Raw genomic sequence first — 11551 nt, 5'->3', positions numbered from 1 at the left:
CCCGCCTGCCGGCCCCCAGCGTCGGCTGCCGGGCAGGGAGAGGGAGGTGCCGCGGGGCCGGATGGAGCGGCCTTGCCAACATCTGACTGCTCGCTACAGCCCCCCACAGCCCGGGGCCCAGCCGAACCCGCCGGGCCCCGGCAGCAGCCCCGGGCTGGTGCCGGGATTTTACTCCCGTGGAAGTTGCCCACAGCCATCGGGCACGGGGAAGGAGAAGCCTGCTGAGTTCTGGCCTGGCTAATTCGATCCCAGCCGCTTCCCTAACCACAACTCCCGCCGTCTGTAGCACCCAGGCCGACCGGGCTCCAGGCGGGATGTTAACCCTTTCAATACTGCAATCCTCCCTCGAGTGAGAGAAAGGAACAAGGTGCATGTAAAGGAACAGAATGAAGACATCATGGTCAGTGAAGAAGAAGTCAAGTCCCAGATGGGAGGGCTGAGGAGATGCCTTGTTTTTAAGCTAAAATCCTCTTGTAATATACGGCGAAGGACTCTTTTTCCCTGTAACGCATTAAACTATGGGGAAATGAAAGTGTTCAATTGATATCAAGCAAAGGCCTCCATGTTAAAGTAGCTGTGATACAATGAGAAGTTTGAACAGAGAAGGAGAGAAGAGTAGTCTGTGCCCCCAGCAGAAGATCCCTGTTCCCAGGGATGAAGATGATTTTAGAGATAGATAGTAAGAACTTTTGCCTTTGAACAGCTTATCTTGAAAACAATACCCCATAAGTCAACATGGCCCATCAACAAGCTGTGGGAAGGCTGATGGAAAATGGGAGGGGCTTCATGATAGCAGATTCTGCCCCCAGGTGGCTGTTGTTCGTGATGAAATGGAGAGCCACGAGAGAAGTGTTTTTTCCTCTTGTGGAGAAGTCTCCATAACCTTAACAAGAGGGACTTCTCTCCCTAGGTGAACTGAAGAAACACTATTTTTGAGGTGGTAAAGTAAATAGAAATTTGATGTTTTGTTTCTTTACATTGTTAGTGGGAAAGAAAAGGTTGTGGGGGGACAAGTGTTCTGAAGGGTTTGGTTTGATTCTCACTTTTTTTCTTCAGTTACCTTTAATAAAATTTTCTTTATACCCTTTTAAAGTTTTAAGCCTGCTTTGCCTTTCTCCTAATCCTATCTCACAGCAGGAAGTGAGTGCATTGGCGATTGGCCAGCACCGAAGCCTGCCACACTCTTTGGTGCATTGGGCCGGGAATCTTAATGCTGGTGGAATCTCAAATTGGCAAACCGAAACCAAGACACCTATTCAACATGGGCTGCTACACTTGTGCTTGTGGCATAGACCGATAGTTGTGTGCGGCTAAAGGTGTCTTGTCAAAAGGCTTCCCTGTCTTGTGTGAATGTATCTGGTCACTGTGCTTCCACCTCTCCCTGGAATGCACTGCTGGTGAAGCTCATGGCTGTCCAATGTCCAGAGGAAGCAGGAGATGCTCAGCTAGCAGTGATGGTGTTATGGTGGCTCTTTTTGTAAAAGCTGGGTTGGCTTTTTTTGCCGTTTTGCTTCTTACCTGCTGCATTCTAGGAAATTTGTGTCCCGGGTCTATCCTGGTGGTACTCTTCCATGGGACAATGAACATTTGGTCATCCCAGTCTGGAACCTTTGTTCCTGGCACCTCGAAGTTGATCTTGGTCACCTTACATTTCACAAGGTGCCTCCTGAATGTGGCTGGGACATCTGAACGCAAGGTCACTGTGATGCCCTTGGTACAGCCAGGATGGAGGTGTCCCACCTAGGGAGAATCAGGGAGTCAAGACCAAACTGGGAGCACTGCCAAGGGCAGGACTGACAGCAAAAGGGACCAATGTGATGAGCAGGAAAGGACACCTCACAGTGGATTTATGTGAAGTTTGGCAGACAAAAGTATGAACAGAAGGTGCCGCCTCCCATAACATGAAGCCTTTTCTGCAAGACTGGCAGCTTTGGCCCAGCCAAGCCAGGGATTCCATCTCCTACATGGCACTGGAATGGGCTGTCACTGTGAGGGATCCCTGCCAGCTCCCGGGAACACCAGGACAGGGCTTGAGCAATGGGGAAAGGCAGAGCAGTCCATGCTCACCCCGGGGAAGAACTGGAATGCGGCATCTGCCTCCCACTCAAAGCGCATGACATTTGTCTGGGCGTGGTTGGTGATGGTGAAGGTCCTGCAGCAAGTCTTCCTGACACGACAGTCCCCAAACTGGATGTGATTCAGTTTGAAAGCTGTTAGGGAGGAGAGCAAAGGATCTCAGCATGCAGGGAGCTCCACCTGCCCCCTCACATGCACAGACACCTGCCTGTTCAATGCCTCCTTGCTCCAAGCCTTCCTCCCTCTGGAGGGAGTTCCCCAGGGAGTTCCCCACCCCAGCACTTCCAGGGAAACGCCCTGACACATCCCTAAGCACAGCACACACTGCTCTGCAAGCATGGCTGCCATGCCCCTGGGCCACCAAGTCCTGTGGGTGACAGCCCAGGCCTGGCTAGAGGGAGGATACACATGATCAGACATTTTCCTCTTCCTTGCTCCACCTTCACAGCCTCTCCTCTCTTACCATCAGTGATGTCTTTCTTCAGACTGTGCTCAGCAGTCCTCTCCTGTGTGTCTTCCTCTAGTCCATCGAGGGTGAATTCGTCCTTGTGGCCTTCACCCACCAGCTCTATTAGGGTCTTGTTAGAGTCGGTGTCCCCCACTAATACACGAATCTTCCCTTCCAGATGTTGAGCCAGAGTGGGTTTGAAAGTTACATCAAACTCTGCTGATTGCCCGCGATGCAGAAGGAAGAAGGGCTTCTCTGGGGGCTTGCTCTCTGCACAGCAATGGAAATCACAGTAAAAGTAGTACAGCTGTACTGAGGAAACATTTCCATAGGATATATGAGGAATAAGACGTTGAAACCAGCTGCCTTCTAAGCACAGGTTCTACCTCCAGTAGTTCCAGACCCTCTTGCTATGTTCACAAGCCTGCCACCTCCAGACACTGCACCACTTAAGCAGCTTAACCTCAGGCTGATGCCCAGCCCTCATTCCATGTGCATCCCGCCAGGACCAGCCATATGGAAAGCTGAGCCAAAGAGTGCTTTTGGCTTCTGCCGGCTGTCTGTGTGCTCAAGGGCTGTGTCTGCTCAGGCTGGTACCATCCCATGTGCAGCAAATACCTCAGAGGCTCCACTGAGGTAGTGACAGTGCCCCGCAGCTCAACCCACCATGTCTAGAAGAACAGAAGAATTTCCTACAACTTGCTAGGAGGAGACCCTGCAAAAAGTCTCCAAGAATGACTGGGGAGCAGAGAGCCCAAGGAAAGAATCTGCCTAACATGTGGCTGCTGCTCAGAGAAGCCAAGAGCAGGGCACACGTTTTCCCTCTGTGCATGATCACACTTCATGGGTAATGAATTTACCGTTTCCAGTGGAGTCCTCTTCCACATCTCCAGAGTGGAACATCTCGAGTGTGGAGGCCCTGCCTCTCAAGGAGAACGCTCCATGCTCATCCTCCAGGCGTAACATAAACTGAGAAAAGGGAAGCCAGAGCACAATGATGCTGGTGTGAGTACAGGGTGGCACGGGGACTGACACCGCAGTGCTGCTGGTCTCGCTGTTTGTAGTGGGAGCACAGCACCTCTCCCACTACAAACAGCACTTAACAAAACTTAACAAAACCTAAGTCAAACTAGCCGGGAAAAAAGGGCGTTCAGAGGCATCTGGATAGAACTGACACAGAGCCAAACAGCACAGAAAGTAATGAGCAGAATGTAATTAAACCACCACTAGGTTTACTTAAAATGTAGTAAACTGGGATCAAATACAATCTAATGGAACCAGGAAATTGCACATGTCCATGAGAAAAAAAGGTGACTTGAGAGACAGGGGGAAAATACTTCACCATCTTTCTTGTGTTCAACTTCAAGAAGACAGACTGGATGGATAATTTCCAACAACTCCCTTCTTGGAGAAGAGACGTCAGTCACTTGTTTAAAAAGAATTTCTGACACCTCTTCCCAGGTCTGCCATGTATTTTGGGACCCTTCCCCTGTGCTACAAGCACTTGTTCCCAAACCAGACCATTCCTTGAGCAGGTCCTCCTCACCTTGACAGGTACGATGCCGTTGTTGCAGACGACCAGGGGCAGCATCTCTGAATCCCCCAGCTGGAGCCTCTTGAAGCACAGCATGGCATTTCCCCTCTTGCTGTGAGCACTTGGGCACACAACTGTCAGCTGCGGCTCATGCCCCTTCCCACTGATGGTAAAGGTCAGGATTTGGAGTTTACCTTCCACAGAGCTGCAGGAGAGGCACAGAAACAATTTCAGCTGGCACTGACCCCATTTCTCACTGGGCAAGGGCCACCCACAGTGTTTTCCCTGCCTGGTGCTCCTGTACCCCACAACACAGCCCCCCACCAGCCTCTTCCCAGTCCACTCAGGGCCATTCACAAGAGGAACCTGCTCCAAAGAGCCTGAGCCTTCCACAATAACAGTTCAAAATAATTTCACTTAATTGAATCATGCAGTACAACAGGTAAATAAGGAGGCACCAGATGAGATATGGCAAATCCCTTGGCTGCAGTGAGATGAGACATGCAACAAGAAAAAGCACAGCATGAAAGTAGTACAAAAGCAAGAAGGCAAAAAGAAATCATTGTCACTATCAGTAAAGATCTTTTCCAAGAACAGTAAAAAAGCAATTGCTTATTAGCAATTAGACTTGTTCCAATTCAACCACTAAAGGGCTGAGGAAGGACAGGTCAAAGCCCCACTCCACAGGTCCCAGGGCAGAGGAACTGGGCTCCTCTTTCATACCAGCTCCAACCACTCACATAAAATAGCTTAATGAATGCCAGGGAGTCACAGAGGATCACTTAATTTTAAAGAAACAAAGATGAAAATGTGACTGCTGACTTGCTGGCACAGGAACTGCTTCATCTAAGACTTTGTTGCTGGAAACCCCCAGCTCAGCTGCAGCACATCTCAGTAACTTCCAGTTGGCTACCTAATACTTCCCTGTCTTCATAGTTCCTCACACAGGCTAAGCCATCAGCCTCATTCTTCTGCTCTAACAGTTACTGCCTCCCAGGCGATCTCATGCCAAGTTCTCTGCCTACTGAAGAGGCTACTGAAAGCATTAGAGCTAACAAGAGGTCTGTGCCTTCCCAGTGGAGAGGCAACTATCAGTGAGGCCTCCCCCAATATTTGACAGGGTCAGTTACCCTTTTGGGATGACAAGGGAAGCCTTGAAAGTGCAGTGGTAGTTCTGCTCATCTGGTGGGGTGAAGGTCACTGTAGCAACGGCACAGGATGAGCCAGGAATGGACATCTTGACTGGATATAACTTGAAAATGTTGTTGATCGAGCTTTTTTCCTTGGGGGAACCCAGAGAGCAGTGTTAGGAGAAAACACCTTTCAACATGACACAGTTTTATTAATAAATGCATTTCTGAGAGCAGCCCCAGACACTGTGTCTTCCTTCCTACTTCCCTGGGCAGGCTCCCTCCCTCCCAGGGAATGCTGACCCTGGTGTGGTTTGAGTGCTGGCAGCTGCCCCAGCATATATGGGAAGTGGCCACTTAATGGAAAACTCTGCAAATAATCTAGAACTGGCCTTCAAAGAGAAGGAAAAGCCGGGGAGCCTAAGGAAATGTTCTGCTTTGAGCCCTGGCATGTCAGTTCATAACTGCCCCTCTCTGCGTGTGCTTCCAAGAGAGGTTCCGAAGGATTCACTTCTCCCACCAAAGACCCAGAGGTGTGAGCCAAACCTTGCCCGAGACATGCAGAATTCCACACAACTGTTCCCTGGCTCTGCTGCTCTCCCCTGCAGTTTGACCTGCACTGAGCTAGCCTAGTCTGGGCCATAGGAAGCAATGCATCTGGAGAACAAAACAGGCTCTCACCCGGCCCTTAGAGGGCAACCACCACCTTGGCCTCCTGTTCTTACCTCTCCAGGCAGGGGTTTGATGGAGAGGACCACATCACATGGCAAACGGCTTGCATTGTAGATATTGAAATGAGCTTCAGTCTCTCGCCCAACTTGAACCTTGCTGAAGATGAATCTGTTCTCATTTCTGACAAACAGGCCGGTGCCTTTCACCGACTGCAGCTTGTGGTCGAGGTCGGCGCTGCTGCAGATCGGGTACTCCTTGAAGATTGACGCGACATCCTCAACAAGTGCTGTGGACACACCAGAGGGATGAGCATGGAGAAGCATCCCTGATGAATTTATCTGGACCCTGCTGGCCTCTCAGAAGCCTTGATAAGCCCTTTCTGCCTGGGTGACTGCTAAACCCAGCCCTGGGTGGGGGAGCTGGCTGTGAGGATGGAGCTCAGTCAACCTCAGTCTTAGAGAGCATTGCATTCCTTTTATTCTTCCATGCATCCCTCTCAGCCTGGGAGGGATGAGTCTCCTGGTGGACTCAGAGTGGGCTGGAACCTCTGAGGATTTTAAGGAGGGACACCAGGGCTAGCGTGCCTCTCTATCCAAGCAGCAAGTTGAGGTGCTGATCAGGAGCAGGCGTGACCAAAGGCACCGTGGGCAGTATGTACCTGGGAGGCAGGACTCGGCAATCAGGGTGAAGGGAATGCCAAGGGGATTGTCCTTGGGGTCTGTGCCCGTGATGTCAATGTAGAGCTGCTCCTCACATGTCCCCTCCTGCCTTGCGAGGCATTCCACTGTGATCTTTCGCTGGCCCCGCGGACGGATGGAGCCAGAGCAGGGGAACACCGTGAACACGCCAAGATTGAGGTGAGCCTGCAGAAAAAATTCCAGGAGAAGCTGATGGCTAAGAGCTGTGCCTTGAGCACCCCAGCAAAGAGTATGTGCTGCCTTGGTCTCCAGCTGGGCCCAGGCAGCCAGTCCCAGGGCAGGGAAGGATGACTCCATGGCCCAAAGGCAGCCACAGGCTGAGAGCAACAAACCAAGAGGAGCTGCAAGCCTGTCCCAAGCGGCAGAGAGAAAGGAGTTTGAGTGTAAAGAGTGAGGCTGGTAGTGGTGGTCCTTCAACCTCCAGAGGTAACACAGGAGAGCAGAAATAGCTGAGAACTGATGGGAGAGAGGTAGGGGACTGGGAAGAAGAAAAAGCAATGTTGTCGGAGCTTTGTGGACTGCGAGTTCAGTGGGGGATGGTTTTTCTTCTGTGGTGTTCACAGACCTATGCTGGCTAGCAGCTACCAAACACAGGACCTTCTCCCCTCTGTTGACCCCACAACTCCAGGTCAGAGCCAGAGTACAGGACTGCCAGGGGGACTGAGCAGATACTGGACTCCATCCTGCAGACCATGTCCCACCCTGTGGCGATGAGCCCCCAGCCTGGGCACAGCAGCATCTTGTCACATCCCCTGCAGCAGCATTGCTGGGGAGCAGGAGTCACCCACCTGTCTCGACGAGCTCAATTTCCGTCTCATTGAGCGCTTTGTAGCCGATGGAGCAGATTCCCCTTCCTTTGAACTAAGAGAAGAAAGCAGAGGTGTCTGTCATGCTGAGCTCCCCTGCCTTCCTCTGAGGCCAGAGCTGGCCTTCCTCCTCAGAGAAGAAAGCCTTCCTGCTCCTGATGGCTCCCAGAGAGCAGCCTGCAGCTCCCACTGCTGGACAGGGCAGCTCTGTCACCAGCTTCATACTACACACGGGGATACTGAGGTGGTTTTTTTGCTTCCTCTCCCCAAGCCAGGGATGCAAACACATGCTAGCCCAGGTCTCCTGGCTGCCTGCCACACACCAGCTGTGGGATGGTGCCTCCTCAGACAGGAAGGGTGGTGCAGGGCTTCTTATACCTTTTGCTTTCCAATGCAGATGCAAGGTCGGGTGCTTGGCAGATTCGGAATTTGAAGTTGAGCATGCCTTTGTTCTCCAGCAGGACAGTCTGGGTCTTCTTGGTGCCCTTGACCATGGCTCCAAAGTCGATGGGTGAGGCAGGCTCAATGCTGTACTTGCTGTACTCGGCTTTTGCTGACACCCTCACTGGGATGTTGGCAACAGCCTGGCCTCCTCGACCTGAGCTGGCATCTATCACCTGTGTCCACAGGAAGGGTGGTAAACAAAGCTAAGAGGCCAGCCTCTACCCCAGTCCCCAGCCTCCATCCCAGGCCTCCATCAGTTTATCCTCCCTGTTTAAACACCTCCTCCAGAGTCAGATTCTCAGCTCCACTTAGGAAGCCTCCCAAATGGTTTTGAAAGACTTTGTTTGTGTATGTAGGAGAGAGGATTCTCCAGTTAAAGCCCTCCTTCCATTAGACGCCTATCCTGTTTGTGCTCCCAAAACACCATATGATAATGCAGCCCGGCCCAGGCGGCTCACCTGGCAGTACAGGATGGGTTTGTTCTTGAGGAAGATTTCACTTGTAGGGTGGAAGATCATCTCAACATTCACAGCAGGCTGGGAGGCAAGCAGCACGCCCGACTGAGGCACAACAGTGAAGTGGGATGCCAGGTCTCGCATCCTGGGATCTGCACCCTTCAGCGTGAACCTGGAGAGGAAGGGAAGGAATAGAGATCTCTGCAGTTAAAAGTACAGGTGCCACCAACACAGCCAGGACTTTGCATAGGACCAGAAAAAACAGAAAAGGGAGAGTCCAACTCTGCTCAGGGAGTCCTGGATCTTGACAGAGAGTGCAGACAATCAAAGATTACTGCAAGAAACCTTGAGACTGAAATTTTTCATTCACTCCTTTACTGAGTCTCAGAAAGCAAAAGGAGGTGACCATCAAAGAAAGGCAATGAATCTCAGCATTTCAGTGCCTGAAATTTCTGCATTTTCTCCTTTGGGCTCCAGCTGAGCTGTGAAGAACTGCTGCTTTGTGGCCTGGATTCTCTGGTAAAATAATTGAGATTAGAGAGCCCAGGTTTTGTATTTACCGCGAGGTAGCCAGCATGGAAACAGGTTCTAGCCATTGACAGAGGGCAAATGCAGGCCTGGGAACCTGAGGAAATGCTCACTACCAGGCAGTTGGACTCACCTGTACTCAATGTTGTATACCCCTTTGTTCTTGACCCTCAGGACTTTCTTCACGTTATCCAGGACATTAATGGTTCCAAATTCCAAGCTTCCATCTGGACCTGCAGAAAACCCACAGAGCGAGGTCAAACACAGTATTTGTGAGCTGCTGCAGAATACACCAGGTCACAAGCTACATGGAAGTCTCAGCACAAAACCCTTTTCAACCCTTTTCAGTTCTGTTCCTGAAAGTGTTTTCCAGCTACTTGTCTGCCCTTTCTCTTCTTACTCAAAATATCTGCAGGCTTAGTAGCTAAGGAGCTCAGCTTCCATTTCCTCGCTCCCAAGCACAAATCCAATTACTTTATATGCTGTGCTGAGCCTGTGGGGGTTGCCAACTGCCTGTTCACTCACTGTTTGTTTCAAAGCCCCCAGATCCAATCTGCACATGAAGCTTCAAAGTTCAGAAGGGCTAGACCTAAGGCTGTCAGAGGCCTGACAATGCTTTATTCCACACAGCTTGCAGGGTATGTGCTTTATGTATCCATGCCTTCCTTGCATACTGTCCCATCCCATCCCATCCCATCCCATCCCATCCCGTTCCATGTGCTTTGGTTGCCCACCTCCCAAGGTAATGCAGTGCACCTGGATTGCTTTGTTTGGAAGGCATCCACTGACCTTCAGGCATGTCGATGCTCAGAGAAACATCATAGACCTCTGCAGAGATTTTGATGTTTTCAGCCTGAACAATCCTCAGGATGTTTTTTGTATCTGAAACCTGAGGCAGCAAGAAACAAACACTGTTCAGATTATTCTTTTAAAAAGTCCTTGTCTCTGCTGGCTGCTTCCCCTATGGCCTCCCTGGCTTCACAAGCTTGGTGGACTCCCAAGCTTTGCTAAGCTGTTCCTCTCATAGGCTGCCCCAGTGGGACTCTGCTGCAGTAAAAAACCCTATCAGCCCAACTCTGCACTCCTGCAGCAGGGAATGCTGCTGCTAAAGCATCCTTGAGAGGCACAGGGGTGTAAGAACAACCACAAGAAGTGTGAGGTGTCTCAGAGCAGGTGGCATTGACAACCCTCTCCAATCATCTAGCAGCCTGTCTGAAATGCAGCCCCTAAACCATGGGGAACAAAATCCCAGGAGGAGAGTTTGTTGCAATATGCAAGAGCTTCAGACAAAGTCCAGGAGGAATGTAGAGATCACGCTACAGTCTGTACAACCAGACAACAACCTTCAACCATTCAAAGGGACAAGGTAGTTGCGGTAGAGGCTCAGGATGCAGTGTCTGCTTGTCTGGGGGGATGTGGATGTACTGCATGTTCTGGCAAATGCTGTGCAGAGGCAGAAGTTGGGGTCACAGCACCCTTGTCTCTCTCAGGTGCAGCTCTTCCTGACTCTGTCCCTAGGAGCACATGGCTGCTCACTGTGCCCTGCTCTGCCAGGCAGAGCACAGTCCCTCTCACCTCTAGTTGGAGGGTCTTCTCAATGCTGCCAATGTGCTCAGCCTTGAAATGCAGTGTCACTTCAAACTCTGAGCAGGGATCAATGGTGCCACTATCTTGTGACAAGGAGAAGGCCTCAACAAGGTCATCCAGCCCACCAAGCTGCCAGGCCATGGGCAGTAGGGTGTTGTTTCCAGGAGCAGCCCCTGGGCACTCCTGTGGTACCTGCTGGGCCTGCCCTTCTCCCACCTGCTTCTCCTTTGGTTTCAGTGTCATATTGGGAGGGTCCAAAAGGAATGTCTCTGCTTCCCCAGCATTCTCAAAGGAGAACTGGACCTCCACGTCCCCGGGGGAGTTGTTGAGGATGGCTAGATTCTCTGAGTTGCTGGGACAGTTCTGGGCCTTGTACCTGTCCACAAAAAGGGAAAAGGCTGCAGAGCAGACTGTTGCCTTTGCCACACACCAAAGAGAGCACTGTGTGCACCTGAGGAAGCAGTGCTGGAAGACCCCGCTCTAACAAACAAGTGAGGGAAATGGATCCCAGTCAGGGGCATGGGCATGTGCTCATCCTTGCCTTACTTTGATGCCTTCCCCTGGACCTAGTGCCTCCAGACCAGAAGCCTGATGATGCTCAGGCCAATTCAACAGCTTTTAATACAATGTAAATTCAAAGATGCCTAGAAAAATAACAGTACACCAGGCACATGGGATCTTTCCCCTTCTTTCTTGGGGTGCGCTCCCTGCAGGGTATAAAGAAAGGCTTTTGAGAAAAGAGTTTAGCTAATTTCTTTCATAAAAGTCATGAAACTGCTTTGGATTTCATGGGTTAGCTCAAAGTCTGAGAAAGAAATATAAAATATCAATTCCCAAGAGGAATGAAAAAAAGATAAGAAATGACCCTTCTCTCAGGCGTGGAAAGTACTTTGGAGTGAAAGGGTTAAAGAGGCAAATAGAAATCCCAGACCATCCATCAACCTGGCTAATGATTGTCTGTTTTTTAAACCATTTTGATTTCATTTACTTGGGTTGTCAAAATAGCCCTAGCCCTTCAGAGCTCCCACAGAGACAAGAACTCAATGTTAAATGTCATTAAAAAAAAGTGATAGTAAAAGTAGAAATACACAATAGCTTCAGTGACAAGGTGTTTAGGCAGACTTTATCCAGCAGTGAGGATGCAATATCATTACAGGAAAATGTAATTCCTGC

General features: G+C 50.5%; 1 protein-coding gene across 1 annotated transcript in view; it reads right to left on the bottom strand.

Moving 5' to 3' along the window:
- Window positions 1–3756: 3756 nt before the first annotated feature.
- The window catches only part of LOC115949158 (hydrocephalus-inducing protein homolog), a gene marked incomplete at its 5' end in the record, with an annotated part of 33678 nt that continues 25883 nt past the window's right edge, over window positions 3757–11551 (bottom strand). Inside the window, 11 exons of the mRNA XM_031065522.1 lie at window positions 3757–3792; window positions 4071–4263; window positions 5189–5340; window positions 5914–6146; window positions 6519–6723; window positions 7347–7419; window positions 7743–7981; window positions 8267–8435; window positions 8925–9024; window positions 9581–9680; window positions 10367–10754. Coding sequence (XP_030921382.1) covers window positions 3757–3792; window positions 4071–4263; window positions 5189–5340; window positions 5914–6146; window positions 6519–6723; window positions 7347–7419; window positions 7743–7981; window positions 8267–8435; window positions 8925–9024; window positions 9581–9680; window positions 10367–10754 — 1888 coding nt within the window. The remainder of the gene's footprint in view (window positions 3793–4070; window positions 4264–5188; window positions 5341–5913; window positions 6147–6518; window positions 6724–7346; window positions 7420–7742; window positions 7982–8266; window positions 8436–8924; window positions 9025–9580; window positions 9681–10366; window positions 10755–11551) is intronic.

Source organism: Geospiza fortis, unplaced genomic scaffold (genome assembly GCF_000277835.1).
Source record: "Geospiza fortis unplaced genomic scaffold, GeoFor_1.0 scaffold828, whole genome shotgun sequence".
In the NCBI taxonomy this organism is placed as follows: Eukaryota; Metazoa; Chordata; class Aves; order Passeriformes; family Thraupidae; genus Geospiza; species Geospiza fortis.
Note: the sequence above shows the minus strand (reverse complement) of the source record. Positions and strands in the feature narration are given on the sequence as shown.